This window comes from Pteropus alecto, unplaced genomic scaffold (genome assembly GCF_000325575.1).
Source record: "Pteropus alecto unplaced genomic scaffold, ASM32557v1 scaffold12, whole genome shotgun sequence".
Taxonomy (NCBI): Eukaryota; Metazoa; Chordata; class Mammalia; order Chiroptera; family Pteropodidae; genus Pteropus; species Pteropus alecto.
In genome coordinates, this window is record NW_006432669.1 from 12,352,626 (window position 1) to 12,371,906 (window position 19,281).

General features: G+C 35.4%; 1 protein-coding gene and 2 pseudogenes across 1 annotated transcript in view; 1 reads left to right on the plus strand and 2 right to left on the minus strand.

Annotated features, from left to right (window-relative positions):
- GUCY1A2 (guanylate cyclase 1 soluble subunit alpha 2) overlaps nt 1–19,281 on the minus strand; it is a gene marked incomplete at its 5' end in the record, with an annotated part of 119,289 nt that overhangs the window by 3,514 nt on the left and 96,494 nt on the right. The window contains one exon of the mRNA XM_025043766.1: nt 2,195–2,338. Within this exon, the coding sequence (XP_024899534.1) occupies nt 2,195–2,338 (144 nt within the window). The remainder of the gene's footprint in view (nt 1–2,194; nt 2,339–19,281) is intronic.
- On the plus strand, nt 11,357–11,475 carry LOC112476280 (annotated as a pseudogene).
- On the minus strand, nt 13,310–13,428 carry LOC112476226 (annotated as a pseudogene).

Consider the following 19,281-nt stretch of genomic DNA (forward strand, 5'->3'; position numbering starts at 1 on the left):
CAGATCATCAGTAACAGTGTCACTGTCAGACTTCCAAAGTTGTGCCAAACTAGTAGGTGGGAATGACATATTATGGTGCTATCAATATAAATTAATCTGATTACTGATAAGGTTAACTGAAAGTACTTCTATTGGTTAAATGTGTTATGAAAAATTCTCCTAGTTTGTGACTATTTTTTTATTCTCTATAGGTGTTCTTTGATAACAGGAAGGTTTTCATCTAAATGTAGTAAAATTTATACACATTTTCCGTTATGATTTGACCTGACTAGTTTAGAAAAAAAACTGTTCTCTAAGTCAAAAAATCCTAATTATAAATTTATAGTTTTATAGTATGGCCTTTCACCTAGAATTGCTTTATGTGCAGACTCATGGAATAGAGATGCAATTCTAATATTTTTTTCCACATGGATAACCAATTGTCCCCAAACCATTTATCGACTAGCCCATCCTTTCCTCACTGATCAATGTTACCTTGGTCATTTATCAAGTCTTTTTCTCTGATGTACCGCAGTCTCATTAAGATATGTTCAGTTTTGGATTCCTGATTTATCTTTTGTTGAATTCTTTAGGATTACTGAATCTGAAGACTGACTAATACTTTTAATAGTTCCCCAAATTTTTCCTTTCTGCATTCCCTCTATTAACTCCATTTGGAACCCCAACCGAATATACACATTACATCTTCTCACTCTCTCCTTCATGTCTCCTACACATTTTACATTTTACATTCTTATTCATATTTCCCCATTTTTGATTCTCTGAACTCAGTTATAGGTAATTTCTTTAGTCCTAGCTTTCAGTGTACTAATTTTTGTTTGTTTGTTTTGTTTCAGTTATGCCTAATCTGCTTTAAAACTCATCTAACTGTGTTCTTTTTTCTTTAAGTATTATGTTGATTGCTTAGAAGTTCTCCGGTTCTTTTTCAAATCTACTGTTTCTCCCTCACATTCTAAAGCTTCTCTTTTATTTCTTTAATTATATTAAAAGTTGTCATTTTGATTCTGTCTGAAAATTTTGATATCTGACAACACTCCAGATCTGTTTTCCTCGTCTACTGTTTCTGCTGGCTCTTGGCCATAGTACTTTGTTTTCCTATGTGAGTCTGTGTCTTTTTGTTTTTGTTTTACTTTGTTTTGTTTTTTTAATATTAGCTGCTCATTTCCCAGAGTACTTTATCTGTGGAAATTCTTTGAAGATGGGATTGAAGTTGATTTCCTCCAAGCAGGAAATAGTGTTTCCTGGTTTCCTACTCTCACTGCTAATGACAGAGCACTTAATTTAAATTCACCACTTAAATTTTGTTCAGTCTACACACATAATGTGATTAGCACATTTTTCTCTTTCCTATGAGTTCAGTGTTGTGCTTAATAGTCTTTAAAAAATATATAACAAATATTTAACACTGCATTTTAATAATTTTAATCAGAAGGGGTACTCAGGTATCTAATTTGCCATAATGCTAAAACTAGAAATGTACTCCCACTTTGAGACTTTTTTCCTTCTATTTGTTTAATTCATAGTTAATGAACTGTTATAGAAGAGCTCGCTTAAATTCAAAGTTAAGATTTCTGGTTTATAAGGACTCATAGTAACAACACTTCTGGAATCCATTGGGTTCTGTGACCTAACGTGACCTAATCTTTTTCCAGAGGTGGATCTTATGTTGCAGAGAGCCATCAGTACAGAAAAAGGACAACACGCCAGAAGCTACGTTTCCATTTTTAAAGTTTCCTCAGTTACTGGGCTCTAGCCTCCAAGCTCTGTCACATATAAATTACAAAAGTAACCCTGGGGCCTGAGTCTTCATGAGGAATACCTGTACACTATGCACAGGAGGTTGCCCAGGTCCTCCTTTTTTTGCCTTTTTGTTTCTTTGTTGGATCATCTCTTAGACTCTGATTCTGACCATCATTTTTGCTTGTATTTGGTGACTTGGTCACTGACATCAAGTTCTTGCACTTGGTTTAATCCTTTGGCTCCTTTTCTCCTCCATAGTAATTTGCTTTTCACACCTTTTCATATTTTAGACCATATTCCTGGAATATATGAGTTATTTCTACTTATTCTTCATCCTCCTTGAACATCTGACTTATCTAGATCTGTAAGTTACAGTACATAGAATTCAGAAGTGATTTTTTTTTTGTCCCTTCAGTTAAATATGCATTATACTCAAGAATGTTGGGAGGATTACCTGGATTGGTCTTCCATCAGGTGTCAGCACCTCTTCTGAAAGTTCCATCATCTTTAGGGCCATCAGAGCAATGGGTTTAGCGTGGCACAGGCTTTTTCTGTGGAGTCCTGCAGCAACGCAGTATGCATCACCTATTGTTTCCACCTGCAGCAATCAGACAAATTAAATGCAAACATATGATAAGAGCCAGAAGAGAAATGATCATCTGCAATCACAAAATGTTGCTGAAAAACATGTCAGCAAAATATCGATAAATTAAGCAATTAAACAACTGAGTGTAATCACAGCAGAGTTTGCAAACAGCCACAGTCAAATACTGACATCTCACTCCAGGGCTGTTCATCAACATTATCACGATAGATGATCATTGAAATCAAGAACAACTGTAACACAATTATTCCTGTGAAAATAGAATTGTCAGTATTTTACTTGGACAGTTTCTAACTAATGACTTTGTTCAAAGCCACTCTGTTGTCTCCTTCAAAACTTCAATATGGGTTATATTTGACAGATGAGAAATTGATGTGCAAAAACCTATCCATAATCCTATAATTAAAAAGTTAATGGGCACTGTCAAAGTCTTTCTCACCCTGTTCTAACTCTATGGTCAGCATCCATTCTGAATGGCTATTGCTTTTGTTCAGTATTTTAAATAATTATCTCAAGTCAAAACCCCCGACTTCCCAAAGCATAAATATGGCATAAAAGTTAAGCTTAACTTATTTTCAGAGAAAAGTTCACTAGTTATTCAAAGTAAATATGATGGTAAAATCCTCTAGAGTTCTAATATTTTAATTAGAGCAAAGTGATGAAATACTGTATAAAATGCTCAATTTCAATATTACCTGTTCTCTGAAGCCCTCCATGACCCTTTCATTAGTTCTTCGAACTAATCTTCTCTTCTATTCTGTTTCAGCAGCACTTTCCAGATCTCTTTGCTATATAGCTTCATCATAAGCTAAAATCAATATGTATCTATGTATAATCAATATGTATCCCCAGCTATGATTTGAGCTCTTTAAAAATGAGACCATGTATTTTTCACCTCTATATTCATAGGGCTTATCATAGTGTCTAAAATATAGATATTTAATAAATATCTACCAAATGAATAAATAAATCCACCACGTTTACTATGATTACAATTCTATCATTTGCTCATTTTTACCATTTGTTTCAGGATCAGCATTTAATAAATATTTTTTATTTTTACCATTTGTTTCAGGATCAGCATTTAATAAATATCTACCAAATGAATAAATAAATCCACCACGTTTACTATGATTACAATTCTATCATTTGCTCATTTTTACCATTTGTTTCAGGATCAGCATGTAGATCTATGTGTCATGTAAATCCGTGAAGGAAAAAATTGCCTCTAAATCACTGGAGATGCTTTTATTATAAATATATGAAGAATTATAAGATATTCTATTAATTAAGATTTAATTGCTATAACTAAATTTCATGTGAATTCATTCTAACATTATAGTATTAAAAGATGTATTGCATTAAATTCAGTAAGCACTAATATGGAGAATATGATGAGAATACTTAAGAAGTTCATGGGATGAGGAATGCCAGAATTATCCCTCACTTATTAGAATCTCATCAGGAAATATGCATCAACGGTGATTTCAATACCTCAGACCATAATGACGTTCAAAAATTTCACTTTAAGCCCTGTTTTCTGATGCCAAAAAAAATGGAAATGAAATCATTTGGTGAGAACAGAAAGGCAGTGACATATGAGTTGGCAAAGGTTTCATTCTAAGTACTAAAATATACTTCCCTCAAAGAATCCCCACTGAGAAAGACACCCAGCAAATAATAAAGATATAATATGTGGCCATTTACCATTTCTCCCCTGGAAACACAAAATCCTTTGCTGATTCTCATATTTATCTCATCCTTTTGTATTTCTGTATAATTTTAAAATATAAAATACTGTTAGCTATGTATTTGAAACTAACTTCTAATTTTAGATAGTAAGACACATAGGCAGTAAACTATTCATATCAATTGAATTGTTTCACAGTCACTCTGAACATGCATGCTCCTGGACCATGATCTCTTCTCGAAATCCCTATGGTCATCCTCCTCCTCAGCAGCAGTATCTCCAGTATCTTTTCAGCAAAAGTTTATTGAGTTACATTAAATGCATATTTCTAGAAATTGCACCAAAAGAATAAAGATTAATTACATGTTGCACTTTCTCCATAAGACTATGTAATATAATATATGGAGAAGATGGACCAATATGTTACTGATTGATAAAATACATAACTTCAATGAAGTGTAAAATAAAAATGTGTACAATATAACAAAGTAATATTAAAATCCATACATGATCATGTAAGACTTTATAGCATTGAGTTTCCAAATATTTGAAGTCAAATTAACTATTGGAAATAACAGAATCAAAAAAGAGTCAAGAAATAGACATCAAAAAACAATGGCCCATATTAAGATGTGAAATTCTCACAATTATTCATAAACACTCAACATACAGAAAAAATCTAAAAGTTGTTGCTTCTGTCATGGTAGGCTAGATTATGCTGCAGCAGCTATATAACCTCCAAATCTTAATGCCCTAAAACAACAAAGGTTTATTTCTGATTCATGCTACATATTCGTGTGGATTTGGGGTGGAGGAGAGAAACGCTGTGCCATGCCTCTTCACTCTAGGAATGAGGCTAATAGAACCTCCTCACCTAGAGCTGGGTGTAATGGCAGAGTAAAGATCTGACAAATTACACGCTAGCGCTTACGGCTTTCTCCCAGATGTGACGTTGATAATTTCCTGTCAAGATTCTTTCACCAAAGCAAGTCACATGGTCATGCTTAACATAAAAGAGATGGTAAAATGCAACCAACCAGGTGCCCAGAGAGGAGGCAGAAATATTTGGCAAATAGCGTTAGTGAGTGTGTGAATGAATAGGTAATCGCTTAAAAATTTTCAAATACCCTGATGTATGTAAAGTGCAAGCAATATGTCTGTGTGATGTTTTTTTACTTTCCTTGCAGATGCAGTCAGCATCTTAACCTGAAAATCTCGGCAGAAATGCTACCACCTTAGTAATGCAACTTTCCATTAAAGCTCCATTCTTCTCTCTTCTCCACTCATCTATATCCGGTCTATACAAGTTTAGCAGAATTAAGTAGATATGACCATCTTAGTGGATTCTCTTTAAAATAATTAGTTGACTTTGCCTCATAGGGAGCTGTGAAATGAAAGCATTACATATCAATTATAATTACTCTTGAGGATGTTTCCTTGAGTTAAACAATAGTTAGACAAGTGGCCATCATAAACATACTACCAAAAAAAAAAAAAAACTGTCCATAAAGTCAACCGGGTTTTGAATTCCTTTATAATTATCTCAGTATTTTTTAAATAGAATTTTAAACACAACAGACACCATCGAAAATAGTTCATCTTATCTCTCTTCAGCATCTCCAACCTGTGCTTGAATGACATTAAATTTTTAAAAAATGGCTAGATTAGGCATAAAGATGGAAAAGATAGTGCTTATGCAAATGTCTGAAAACCTTATATACTTTTATGAATGTAGAAGAGGAGGTTTAAGTACTAAAAATATTGTGTATAACTGTTGTCCCACATATTGTTATTATAGCTGCTTTGATCAATTAAAGAATTCACCTATCTTGTGTATCTTCTTCTCAACACTGTATAATCAAAATCTTCATATTATTTCAGGAATAAAGGTGGTATAAATAAACTTCTTAGACTTTTTTGTTTGCTTTATCTTAATCATTTAAAATAATTTATTTTAACTCCTAATAAAATCTCATTTTCATAACATTCTTCTCCAGAATGTTATGCTTAAGAAATATCTAGGAGGTTTCTCTGAAATTTGGGCTTAGTGGAGAGGAAGAAGTGTGTGTTTTCGGGGATGGTGGTGGTAATATTGGGGCTGGGATTAACCTAATAGAACACTGCATACTATAGGACAATTCATAACCCAGTCCATGGGACCCAAACCTACGTCAGCCCTAAAGTCCTAGGTCTGTCTTCCTTTAAACTTTCTGAGACTTGTGAAAGAGAGTTTGGGGGATGGGGGCATAAGAGGAGAGGGTCAGAAAACTCTGGCAAGTCTATCTCACTGGATAGCTTCCCTCTCTCCCTCTGGATATTATCAAGACGAGAAGTAAATTTAAAAGTCTGCTTTTCTATTTGTTTGCTTTCTGGTTTGGGGTTCTAGTGCTTTTAGAAACAGAAAGAGGGGACAGGGATGAAGGGAGGGAGGAGAGCAGAGGTGTTGGAATGAGATATAGGCAGACAGATGAAGCCCAAAGATGAAAAATATCTCTTTTTATCTCCTACCTTCTCACAGAGCACTTGGTCACCTGGTCACAATCAAGTGAGTAAAAGGTGGCTGGCAAACATGCCACATAATTTCTGGGCTCTCTGGCTGTAAGACACTTGATTATCAGAAAGGATACCATATTTATCCTTGCTGTGAGGATGGAGCCACACCTGCCGGTCCAATCACCTATCATTAGGTATGGTTCCTAAGTGACAAGGAAAGTCCTGGGTAGGACTTCTCTGATGGTTAGAGGGGCCTGAGTTCACAGCAGTTCTGCAGGTCCTCATTGACTAGAAACCAGGGCACAGACCTTCATGAAGGCTTATCAATAGCAGAACAGGAAAAACCGGACTTGGGTAGATTTAGGGGCACCTTAACTTTTTTTCCTTCACTTCACCCAGGCTCAGTAGCTCTCCACTGTTAATGTCTCTTTTGCCTGATACTTAGCAAGGTGGATGAAATAGGTACTGGCCAAAGATGAAAAGCAGGTGGTGGTAGCTAAGCAGAGAACTTAGGGCCATGGAATGTCCACTAGACATACTTGAAGATGAGTAACTTGCCATAGATAGCAAGTGTGAACTCAGCTTTTAGTTGTTCTTAATGTTGTGGTTTTTGAAGATATACTGATCTTCTTCAAATATAACTGAAGTTCCTACATCAAAAGCAAGTAGGAAGGACCTGACACAGACAAAGGTTCAAGCAATGCAGACAAAGGCAGTGCAGTCTTCAGCATCATTTTCTTGACTTGAACAAAGTGATGGTCATGCTATAAAGGCTACATTCTTGAAGTCGAGAGTACTGAAGGTCCAGAAGAGCCAAGGTGCAGGAAAGCCCACACACACACACCGCTGTTGGCCAAGCACAGGTCCAACAACTGATGGCAGGTAATCTGGAGCAGGAATAATCTCCAAAGGTAGAGTTAACCACATTACTCCCCTGATGGCTTGAGTATCTCCATAAGCCTCCCTGCTGAAAGTAGTCTGATTTCCCTTCACATAGCAGGTAGCATTGCAGGAGTTGGGCCACAGATTCCCTTTAATAATAACAGCAAATCTCGTCAGATTCTAGAAGGCCGTAATCTGAGCTACAGGTGATGTCCTGCTCTTGCAGATAAAGGACTTAGAGCATGGGGTCCTGGTCATATCTTCAGACTGGGAAGAAATGCTACTTGTCCAGAATATCTGACCTTATAGTCTTTAATGATTGCCTTGTTTCTGCAATAGGAGTTTGTTTTTAAAAAGACCTTGAACTTGTATCCTGTCCTGGGATTTCTGAACTCTTTCACTTTTAACTGATATGAACCTCAGGAAATCTGCATTGTGGCTTTTAGGCATGGCTGTTGGGTAGGATTACTCCAAAAAGTAGTGTCTCAGAATGTGGGTATACTTTGAGTGATGAATCTTGTACCCGCACTCAAGCGCCATGGCATTTACCCAAACTTGGGCTCCTGCTGGAGGAAGACCCTGTCAGCCTGAGCAGTCACTGTCTCCAATTCCAGACTCAAGAAAGTTTGAAGAGATCGTATTTAGGGGCCAGGGCCTTACCACCTGCTTTACCTCTAACACTTTATTTTTCTTCACAACCTCTATGCCTCTCCCCATGAACATCACTTCATCACCTTCTCCTCTACTTCCTTCTCCTCCACTTTTTCCTTCGCCAGCATTCCTGTTTCTCCACCTGCTTTTCATCCACCACTTCCATTACTTTCCTCAGCTCTTCTGCTGCCAAAGATGGCATATTCCTCTGTCATCACCTTTTTAGCCAAACCACCACACAAGCTATTGCTTGAGACCTCTACTCTACTGTGAACCACATGTCTGTAGGGCATTCCTCCCCTACCAGGGTGTGGTGGAGGGGCCTTCTTCCTGAAAGCAGAGAAAAGTGAGGCATCACAGGTGATGACTGGCAGGATGGAGCAGCTTGAAAATTGCCACATCCCTGCCACCTAAATCTAAGGAGGGGGTCACAGGTCAAAATGCTTAATAAGGATTTTATTAAATGTTTTAAATTGTATCTAATTTCTTCACTTAGGAGTTCAAATTGTCCCCTAAGCAAGTTTTTCAAATGCAAAACTCAGGACCACCTGCATAAGAATTACTCAGAAGGTACTTGTTACAAATTAGATCTGCAGGCCCCACCTGGATCTACTAAATTAAAATCTAGGTATAAGGCCCAGCTATATGCATTTTCACATGCTCTTAGGTGTATTTTGTGATTCTCAAAGTTTGAAGACTTCTGGTATATGATGTTAGTTAAAAATGTTATAATATTCACCCAGATATTCATCTTTTCTTAAGAGCCAATGAACTTTCAGAAAGGAGAAAAGTTCCTCTACCCTGAATCCCAGTCATTCCCATATACTCCTTTTCTCTCTTCCACCCTACCAATGGGGGCAATAAACTTCTCCAGACATTTCCTTCTTATTTGTCAGAATTTTAGACCACAACCCCTAGCCCCTCCCCTCACTAAATGCTGAGAATCATCTGGCAGAGTAGGTATTCAGTGATCTGAAGAAAGTTTGTTGAGTTCAATTAAATACATTCAAGTGAATAGTACATAATGGTTTAGCAATTCAAATGGAAATAACTTTAAGAATTTACTAATAAAGCTACTTCCAAAAATATCCCTTCGTTCCTTAAAAAAAAAAAAAAAATCTATCTAATTACATTCATTTTGGTTGATGTTTCTGACCCAAATACTACTTCTTTTAAGAATGTCTCTACAGTGCTCAGCTAATACAGAATTGAAAAGGAGGTCATCGATATAAATAGAAGAGTTATTTGGCCTGAGAACTATTCCCAAATGAGGGAAAATAGATTCCAAATGACTTCCTATCAAAGAAAGCTCTTCTCCTGATAAAACTCTCAGTAGATCTATCAATGTAAATTCCAGCTCCTGCCCAGGAATCTCAATCATGTAGAAAATATAGTTGCTAGGCCCCAGGTTATTTATCATAAAGGTTATTGAATACTGAAGCATGTCAGCAAAGAAAATATATTAAAATACTCAGTCAAAATTTCTTTCTAAATTCTTAAGTTAGATGTGGGAACTGATTTTTTTTTTTCTTTTTTTGCTGTACAATAACCTGTCCTCTAAGATCCTTAATAATAAGGCTCCGATTTTTCACTTTCATCTACCACTATCACTGTAATTTATTCCATGCTCCAATCAAAATAACTCGATGTTCTTTGCAAACTTTCTGTACCTCCCACCACTATGTTTATACTCAAAATCATTGCTCTACCTGGAATCCATTCATTCAATCTTTATAAAAACAATTATTGAGTCTTTTATTTTCACAAAAAATTTTCCAGGGATTTCTGACTTAGAACTTTAAACATGTTCCCAGGGAATGATACGTCTGCTATATTTTTCAGTAAAGACATAATGAGTGCTAAATAACATTAGGTGATGTCATGACACTGAATAGTTTAAGATTTACTATAAAGCTATAGTAATCAAGACAGCGTGATATTGGTGAAAGAATAGACAAATAGATCAGTGGAACAGAATACAGATCCCAGAAATAGACCCCCATAAATACAGTCAATTGATCTTTGACAAAGGAGAAAAGGCAACATGTGGAGCAAAGACAGTCTATTCAACAAATGAACAAATGATTCTGGAACTACTGGACGGCCACATGCAAAAAAAAAAAAAAAAAAGAATGTAGACACAGACTCTATACCCTTCACAAAAATCAACTCAAAATGGGTCACAGAATCTAAATGGAAAATGGAAAACTGTAAAACTCCTGAAAGATAACATAAAAGAAAAATAAGTGACCTTGGGTATGGTGATGCCTCTTAAGATACAATACCAAAGATCTATTATCTATGAAAGAAATTCTGAAAAAAAGTAACACTGCGGAGACAATAAAAAGACTAGTGCTTACCTACAATTGAGGGGGTCAGCGGTGGGGGTGGGTAAAGGAATGAACAGGTGGAGCACAGAGGATTTTTAGAGCAGTGAAAATACTCTGTATGAAAGTAAAAGAAATTACTTCCCTTTATACCCCCAAATTAAATAGAGTTTAGAAAACAAGGCTTCCCCAACCCCTCTTCCACGAGTCAAATTTGTCACATGCTTCCATATCTATCTTTCATTGCATATCTTTTCCGAAAGCATTCCCAAACCTTTAGTAGGAAATATCTTTGCTTCTTTTAGAAACCAAATAAAACTTGACTTCTGCATCTCTTATTCTGCAATAATTTGTTTTCATACTTTCTTTACTATCATCCTGTCTAAAGTGCTAAGTCACTTAACTTTGAAGGCAAGGATAATATCTTAGTTATCTTTTTTAAGTCCTGCTGGGGCTAGTGCAGTGCTAGCATAGTAGACACTAAGAGAATTATGACTGAGTCAAATTGTATTATAAACATCTTTATCAAAAGCTGAGTTGATGTGTAGATAATGTGTAAATTATCTTTCAAAATCAAAGTCATTGTTACATGTCTCCAAAATATGTCTATTCTATCTACTCAGATTAAGCCTACATAATGCCAAAATAAGAACAAACTCCAGTGATCAGGTGATTTGCATGAACAATAGAATGGAAGTATTTCCATTAAGTAGACAAAACTGACCATTTCCTTCAGGGTTCCAACACTGGCTCAAGTCTCTCATAGATTTAAGCCTTGTACATACCTTGCCAGCCCAGTTAATGCTACCACTATCTCTCCCTTAAATCATGGCAATAATATCCTTATGTTCTACTTTTGTCTAAAAACCATGCTTTCACCTTTAAATCTATACCCTACACTACTGTTTAAGTGATTTCTATAAAGCAAATCTACTTGTACCACACCTCTATTCAAAATCTTCAGCTGGAGTCTACCACCATGCTACCCTGAACAAGCCCGATCCCATTTGATCTTGGAAGCTAAGCAGGCTCAGGCCTGATTAGTACTTGGATGGGAGACCACCTAGGAAGACCAGGTGCAGTAGGCATAAAAAATTTAAAAAATAAAAAATAAGGTAGTGTAAGCTGACAAGGTCCTTGCAATCTGGGAGGTCAACCAAGGGTTGCCTCACCTAAAAAAAAAAAAAAAAATTAAAATTAAATAAATAAATAATTAATTTTTAAAAAGTCTTCAGCTGAATCACTCCTATGATTAAGACCCAAATCCTTGAAATGGCTAGAATATCTACAGGTTCTAGCGCCTAACTACTTCCGGATCTTTATCTCGTACTATTCTTCTCTAGTCATGTTTCACTACACTGATTTTCATTTAGTTGTTCCACTTTTAGTTATTCATCACGTTCCTTTCTGACTCAGAGCCTTTACATATTCTGAGCCCAATGCATAAAATCCTCTCCTCTCACCATCCCTTCTACCTGGTTAACTCCAACTCATCCTTTATTTCTCAATTTAAAAAAAAATGCCGTTCTGAACTCCTAGACTAAAACAGGTGTCTCTATTACACTTTCTCATAACACCATGTAATTTTTCTTAGTCATTCTCATTGTGATTTATAATTACATATTTTTGTGAGTCTTGATTATTTACTCTCTTTCTCATTAGACTGTGAACTCCATGAAGGCAGATGTCATGACTTCTTCACTACTCGGTGTGGTGCCTGACATATGGTAAGTGTTCAAGAAGCATTTATTTAAGGTCTAAATGGGTGAAAGTGGTTGGTCAAGTTGTGGACCTCCTTAAGATCATGCAGTCATGAGACCTCCCAGATCATACTTCTGGAATGGAAAAAACCTGAGCAATGCTAAATCTATTACCTAGCAGCTTTGTAACCTCAAACGAGTTGCTTAACTCTTTTTAAGTTTCATTTTTTTACTGTGAAAGAAAGATAATATCTATTTTGAAAAGTTACTGAAAAGATTAAAGAAGATAATTTTCTATCTCTCTAGTGATAATAGTAATTTTAATTAATTATTAACTGACTATGTAATTACTTGCTTAATGTCTATCTCCAATGTGCAATTATAAGAATCTAAGAATACAGACCATGCCTCTCTTATACACCATTATGCCCAATGCCTAGCTTAGGACTTAGAACACAGAAGCTAATCAACAATTTTTTGCTGAAGATAAAATAAATCAATAAACATATATAAAGAATTTAGCATGGTACCTGACACATATTAGGCACTCAACAAATATCAGCTCGTACTATAGACTGAATGTTTGTGTACCCCCAAATTCATATGTTGAAATCTAATTCCCAGTGTTATGATATTTGGATGTGAGACATTTGGAAGGGCTCCACCCTCATGAATGAGATTAGCGTCCTTATAAAAAAGAGCGTTCCTTGTCCCTTACACCATGAGAGGACATAGCAAGAAAACAGCCATCTGTGAAGTAGGAAGTGGGTCCTCACTAGACACTGAATCTGCTGACACTTTGATCTTGAATATTCCAGCTTCCAGAACTGTGAGAAGTAAATTTCTGTTGTTTGTTTATCAGCCATCTATTTTATGGTACTTTTGTTATAGCAGCCTGAATGAACTAAGATAATTCCTTTCCCTCCCTTCATGACAAATTTCCCAGACACTCTCTCTAGCTTTGGTCTTTCAATTGCAACAAAAATATGAGATGAATACTATTTTTTTCATTTTACAGAAGTAGAATTTAGGCACAGATAGATTATATAACTTAAGTAACACAGACAATTAAAATTAGCTTTTCAGGCTTAATATCTAATACCTTTCCCCCTACACTTAACTGTCATTGCATTGTCAATGCAACCTCAACAGTCCTCATCTGGCCTCTTCCAGATGGTCAAAGGACTTTATTTATTTATTTTTATTTAAAAATTTTTTTTAATGCCTACAGCACCTTGTGTTCCTAGGTGGTCTCCCATCCAAGTACCAACCAGGCCCAACTCTGCTTAGCTTCCAAGATCAAACAAGATCGGGCACATTCAAGGTAGCATGGCCATAGAACAAAGGACCTTTTTTAATCTAAGGGCTGAAATACGCCTTATTGTTTATGAGTCAGTGACACTAGTAATGGCATTTGGTAAGTGGAAAAGGGAGAGGCACAAAGTTATTTTTTTATGACAGCAGAAAAATAATCTATATAATATTAAACTTTAAGTATCAAAAGAAAATATAAAATTAAAAATATTGCTTCGGACTATCTTAAGAACAGCATTATCTTAATAGGCAGCTTTCATAGATTCCAACATACGGATACGCACATGTGCACGCATGCACTCACACACACACACACACACACACACACACACAAACTCCATGAGCAGTCTCATAAGAATTTTGCGTTAGCTAATTTTTTTACAGTTTTCCAGCTTACTCAAAGTCATGTTAAGCATTTCAAAGTCTGAAAAATGCATCAAAATGTATAAACATTTACAACCAAATACTTGAATTTAAGACAAAGTTAAATTATCACTGTTCCACTTTAAAAGATGTTTACAAAAATAAATAAACCCAAATCATTTCAAATTCGTCACATATGAATAACCTATTAAGTATTCAGCAGGGATGATTTGCACTTTGAGAACATTTTCCCAACAAACTACATATAGCTCCAACATTCAGTATTTAGAATCTTAGAATCTCATAGAATGAAGTGACCTTTTGAGAATTTCTTTTATCCCACTAAAAAATTGTGGTTTATGTTTGAATCACTCCAGTGATCAGAGCATACGGCTGCAGACAATTTATTTCATTGTTAGGATGCTGATTTTCATAAGGATCTTACACTGAGCTAAAATTCTTTTTTTAATTTCTGCATAAAAATCCTCTTTAGCCTCCTGGAGCCAAAGATAACAAGTCTTTATGAAGTCCAACACATATTAAAAACTAGTGCAGATTTGTTAAATGCCTTTAAAAAGGGACCCTCTTATATCCTTAACTCTAGGCTAAAATTCAAATTGTAACTTAAAAATTCAAACCATCTCCAACTATTATGTCAAGGGCCTCTTGTTCATAATAGAGGTCTTTCGCTATTAGCTCTTTTCACTCTCTGAACAAACCTGTGACATACCATTGTTCTCATTTTAAAAGTATGCAATTTGCCTGGTGATTGTCAAAGTTATTGGATACAGGATACCAATTTATGAAGTCTGCATGCATAAATGCTAGAACAATCTTTGGTCTTAGTTCTAAATATAACGAATTGGGAACATTAGCTATCTGATACATGAATGATTTCAAACACTGTTTTGAAAGGTGTACAAAATAAAAGTTAGTTTCACATACTCTTCTGATAAAGGTGTTAGTGACAAGAGCAAACATACAGTTTGCTTTACATTTTATGAGCTTTTAGCTGAATCAGAACTAAATTCAAAAAACATCTCTGCCTCTTACTGAACACATCTTTGAAAGGTATATAACAGCACCTACCTCACAGGGTTCTTCTGGATAATAAGATATCACTATTAATGCACCTAGCACTGTGTCTGGAACACAGTTTGTATTTAGTAAATGTCAATTCCATTCCTTTAGTTCCATTTTGCTTTAAGGAATTTGCACTTTTTAAATCACTGTTGTTAATTGGTAAGTAGTGGGAAGATAATCGTATGGCATTTCTCCTACATAACAGCATTAATTAAAGGTTTGGTGAAAAAGGCAATATAAACAATCGAATTCAGTAAGATGTGCAGATTGCATTCAGGCTATCCTATCAAATAAAGGAGAGGTCTCCTGTCTAGATCAATTTCTATTTTAAGAAACTCATCCAATACCTGGGTATTATAAAACTTGATGGGAACATAACTGACAAATTCATATTCAAAAGCTTGCCAGAAATCCTCTGCTAAATGACCTCAGGGTAAAATAAATGATTAGTTAGTGACAATTTTTTAAGAGAGAAAAGTTGATATTTTTAGGTCAAGTTTTTTAAATAAACATATGGAGTAAATAATTAACTAAGTAGTAAAACTTAAAATTGCAAAATGTACACAAACTAAAAGATAGTTTCATATACTATTTTGATAAAAGTGTTAGTGACAGGAGCAAACACACAGTTTGAGCTCAGAACTTAACTTCCTTACAGTTTATTGATACACAAAAGAAAGACATAAACTCCATAAGACCAGTGAAAAATCTTTCACTTACATCATAGAGTAACATTTATCCTCATAGATAAAGGAAATTCTAGCAACACGAACCTAATATACTAAGAAAACTTGCTAGAGATTTGTATCATAAATTTCCAGACTGTTTTTAGAATTGACATACTTTCCATGGTGTCTTAGTGCATTCAGCCTACTATAACAAAATACCATGGATCGGTGGCTTAAAACAGGAATTTGTCTCTCACAGTTTTAGAGGCTGGGAAATCCAATTCAGTTTGGGTCACTGATGAGAGCTACCTGTCTGGCTTGCAGATGGCCACCTTCTACCTGTGTCCTCAAATGACAGAGAGAGAACTCTGGTCTCTTCCTCTTCTGATAAGGACGCCGATCCCATCAGGGAAACCCTTCCTTATAATCTCACCTAAACCTAATTACCACCAAAGGGTGCACCACCAAATACCATCACAGTAGGACTTGGGGTTTCAACAAATGAATTTTGGGAGGATGCAAACATTCAGTCCATAACATTTGGTATTATAAAAATCAAAAACATTAATCTCTTAGCAATTGCCAATATTCTTTAAAAAATTAAAAATCAATAGGGACTTTCCTCCCTATGTGGTACTTCACATCCCTATGACTATTTTATAACTACCAATCTTAATCTCTTCACCTTTTTCACCCAGCCCTGCCAGGTGGATAGGTACTAGACTAATTGCAAGATCACTTCATAAATTATATAAAATGTTTAACCACCTGAAATTTATATGGAAAAATATTGAATGTCAACTCTAATTGAATGAATGAATGAATGAATGAATAAATAGATAGATAGATAGATAAGTAAGAAATAATAAAGAAATAAAACAAAAATCAACAGGGATAAAAATAACAGCCCTAAAATACTTTGAAAACTTCAGCAAGACACTTTATTAATTTTGATTTCTGCTTGGCAATCCAAATTATTTTAGCCCTCTAACTGTTACAGAATTTGATACAACACTAAAAGAAAATGTTCTCTGAATATAGAGGGAAAAGAATTAAGGATGTCATATCAGAATATAAAAAATAAACATTTTAAGTTCAGTTGGTCATTGACATTGCACAAGTCAATGTTACTTAAAGAAACACTGTCAACTTTATAAATGTCATATTGTAACTCAGGTTATTCAGATAAAAGTAATCCATGAAGACGGACTATGGACCCATCTTCAAGAATGAGGATCCATGAGGACCTATTGAAGATGATACAAATAATGTATTTCAGGGGGCTCTCTCTCTTGTACCCTACTCTTACCTCTCTTTGTTCAGTCTTTCTCTGGTATACAATGTAATTCTAATAACCTGAAAAAATGAATCCAAGCAAGTGAGCATTTTTTTTCCTAATAAGCACTGGCTACACAATATTTATATATGTACAAATGCATGCACATACAAGCACATGCATGTAAAACATATACCCACTCACCATATATACCCAGAAACACCAATTTGAGAAATGACAGTTAACATTTTATTTACTACCATGGACCAGACACCATAATAAGCATTTTACATATATTTCGTTTAAAAGCTTATAAAATGTTAACTACGTGGTAGTTAAAATTAGTCTCTTTATTTACAGATGGTGAAACTAAAGCACAGAGGTTAAATAAGTGGTTCAGGTGGAAAGATGAGAACTCCAAGTAGTGTACTTAAGGTAGGGCTGGGATTCAGCAGCTGTAGTCGAATGGAATGAGAGGAACATGAAAAAGGATCTGTCTTTCTCCTTGTTTCTCCCTTATCGCCAGCCTAAGTGCTTGCCAAAGGCAAAAATATAAATGAGGCAAAACCCTTGTCAGGTAATTTTTGGGCATTATGGTATTTTGAAACTGACAATATAATCACCCCAGTAGAAAAGATATCAGAACAGAATGCTTATCTGTGACTTTCACCTTACCTTCTAAAGCATATAAATTAGTTCTTTTCTACTCATTAAAATTGTGCTAAAAATATATACTAATTTCCATAACATTCTGTAGGCTTCTATTGGAGTCATGCCTTGCTATCAAATGAGCAAGTCGAAAATATTTATTGACTGAGTGAATAAGTGAGTTGAATATATTTTTTTTACTTCAGAAATTCCTCTTTTCTATACTTATTAGATGATACTGTTACATAATTCCCAATAAAATAACAGCAAAAAGTAAATGGCACTAATGTTGATGGATTCCACCAAAAAGAACTAGAATAAATCCTTAGTGGCTTTTCATCTGAAAAGTGTATGCACTGATTATTAAAGCAGAAAATATGTAAATCTTAGGGGAAAATGAATGAGCCACTCTTTACTAAATGGACCTGGCATTTAGCGCTGAGAAATAGAGTAAAATAATATATACATATTTATGAAATTCCAAGAATAACCTAAGTTCCTAAATACTTTAAAAGGCTATTTTATCATAAAATAAAACAAGGGGGAACGAAAGCATTTTTTTTTTTCCTGCAAAATCTAGTTCACACTGGAGTGATATCCTTGAGATTCTGCTTTATTTTCTGAAGCGTAGCTTAAGGTCCAGTGAACAGCCGGTTTTAAAAGCTCCATATTGTCAAATGTCAAGACAAATCAAAATCCTTGAAGCACAGAGTTTTGTAGCATCGTAACTTTATGTGAGAAACGTCTGCTTTCAGCTTTTACCAAGGAGCTTAAATATGGGATTCAAGTCTGATACAGCTCCTCCTCCAGATTTTCACTGCCAGCACATCAGAGCGAAGCCTAGGAGGTCATCATCAAGAAGTCTGAATCCAAACGGTTTGCCTCACAGTCAGTTCCCCTAGGATATTAATGTAACCCACTGAAAACTGAACATGGATCACCGTACATGTAAACCTTTCTATCATGGATATTTATCCTGTTCACTTCTGCATCTGGTATTTATTTTCAAAATGTACAGGCTTTCCCCCACAAAGTAGTCAAGGAGTTATAGTTAATAGGAATCAATAGTTAACAGACTAAAAAAGACTTAAGCAGAATGATCTAATTATATAAATTAAATGAAATGTACATGATCTTAACGGTTTTTCTAGCCCTTTTTTTTTGGTATTGTATTTATGAGGTTTGGAACTTATAAAGTCAACACAGCATTTTCATTGGTCTTTAGAGATCTTCAGAAGAACTCAAGGTACCTAGCAATTTTCAAATTGTATTAAGGCCAACAGAGTCCTCAAATGTAGTCTATTCATTTTAAGAATGGGTGGAAATAACCTGGTAACTCTAGCATCTCTGTGGGTCTAATTCCTGTTTGGAGATTTAAAATCTCTATATCCTTGGATGAAGTTGCCACGTTTGGTTCCCCTGTGACTGTGTAGAGGGGGTCCTATGCATTCTCTGGCTCTAAGTCTAGTCCTGGCCAGGGAAAAGACTCTGGTTCTGTATCAAAGTCTGCCCTGATTGTGGGGAGTCACTTATGGACATGTGAAATCGTATAACAAGGAACAAGGATATTTGTGTACTTGGCAACAATGTAAGAAGTTGAGATTGTAAAGCGCTGGGAAAAACCGGGAGGTAAATGTTCACATAGCAATCACTGCAAATTCCTTGCTACAGTTTAGCAGAGAGTTCTGAGTTGTGAGAATCTCATTGTTCTACTAGATATAGTAATCTGGCTAACCTTGGTTCTTGACTACTGTCTTTCTTATTGTAATGTTATAAATAGTGTGTTCTAAATAAACTCGAGGACACAGCTTGAATCTGCGATCCCTCCTGCAATTCTATCTG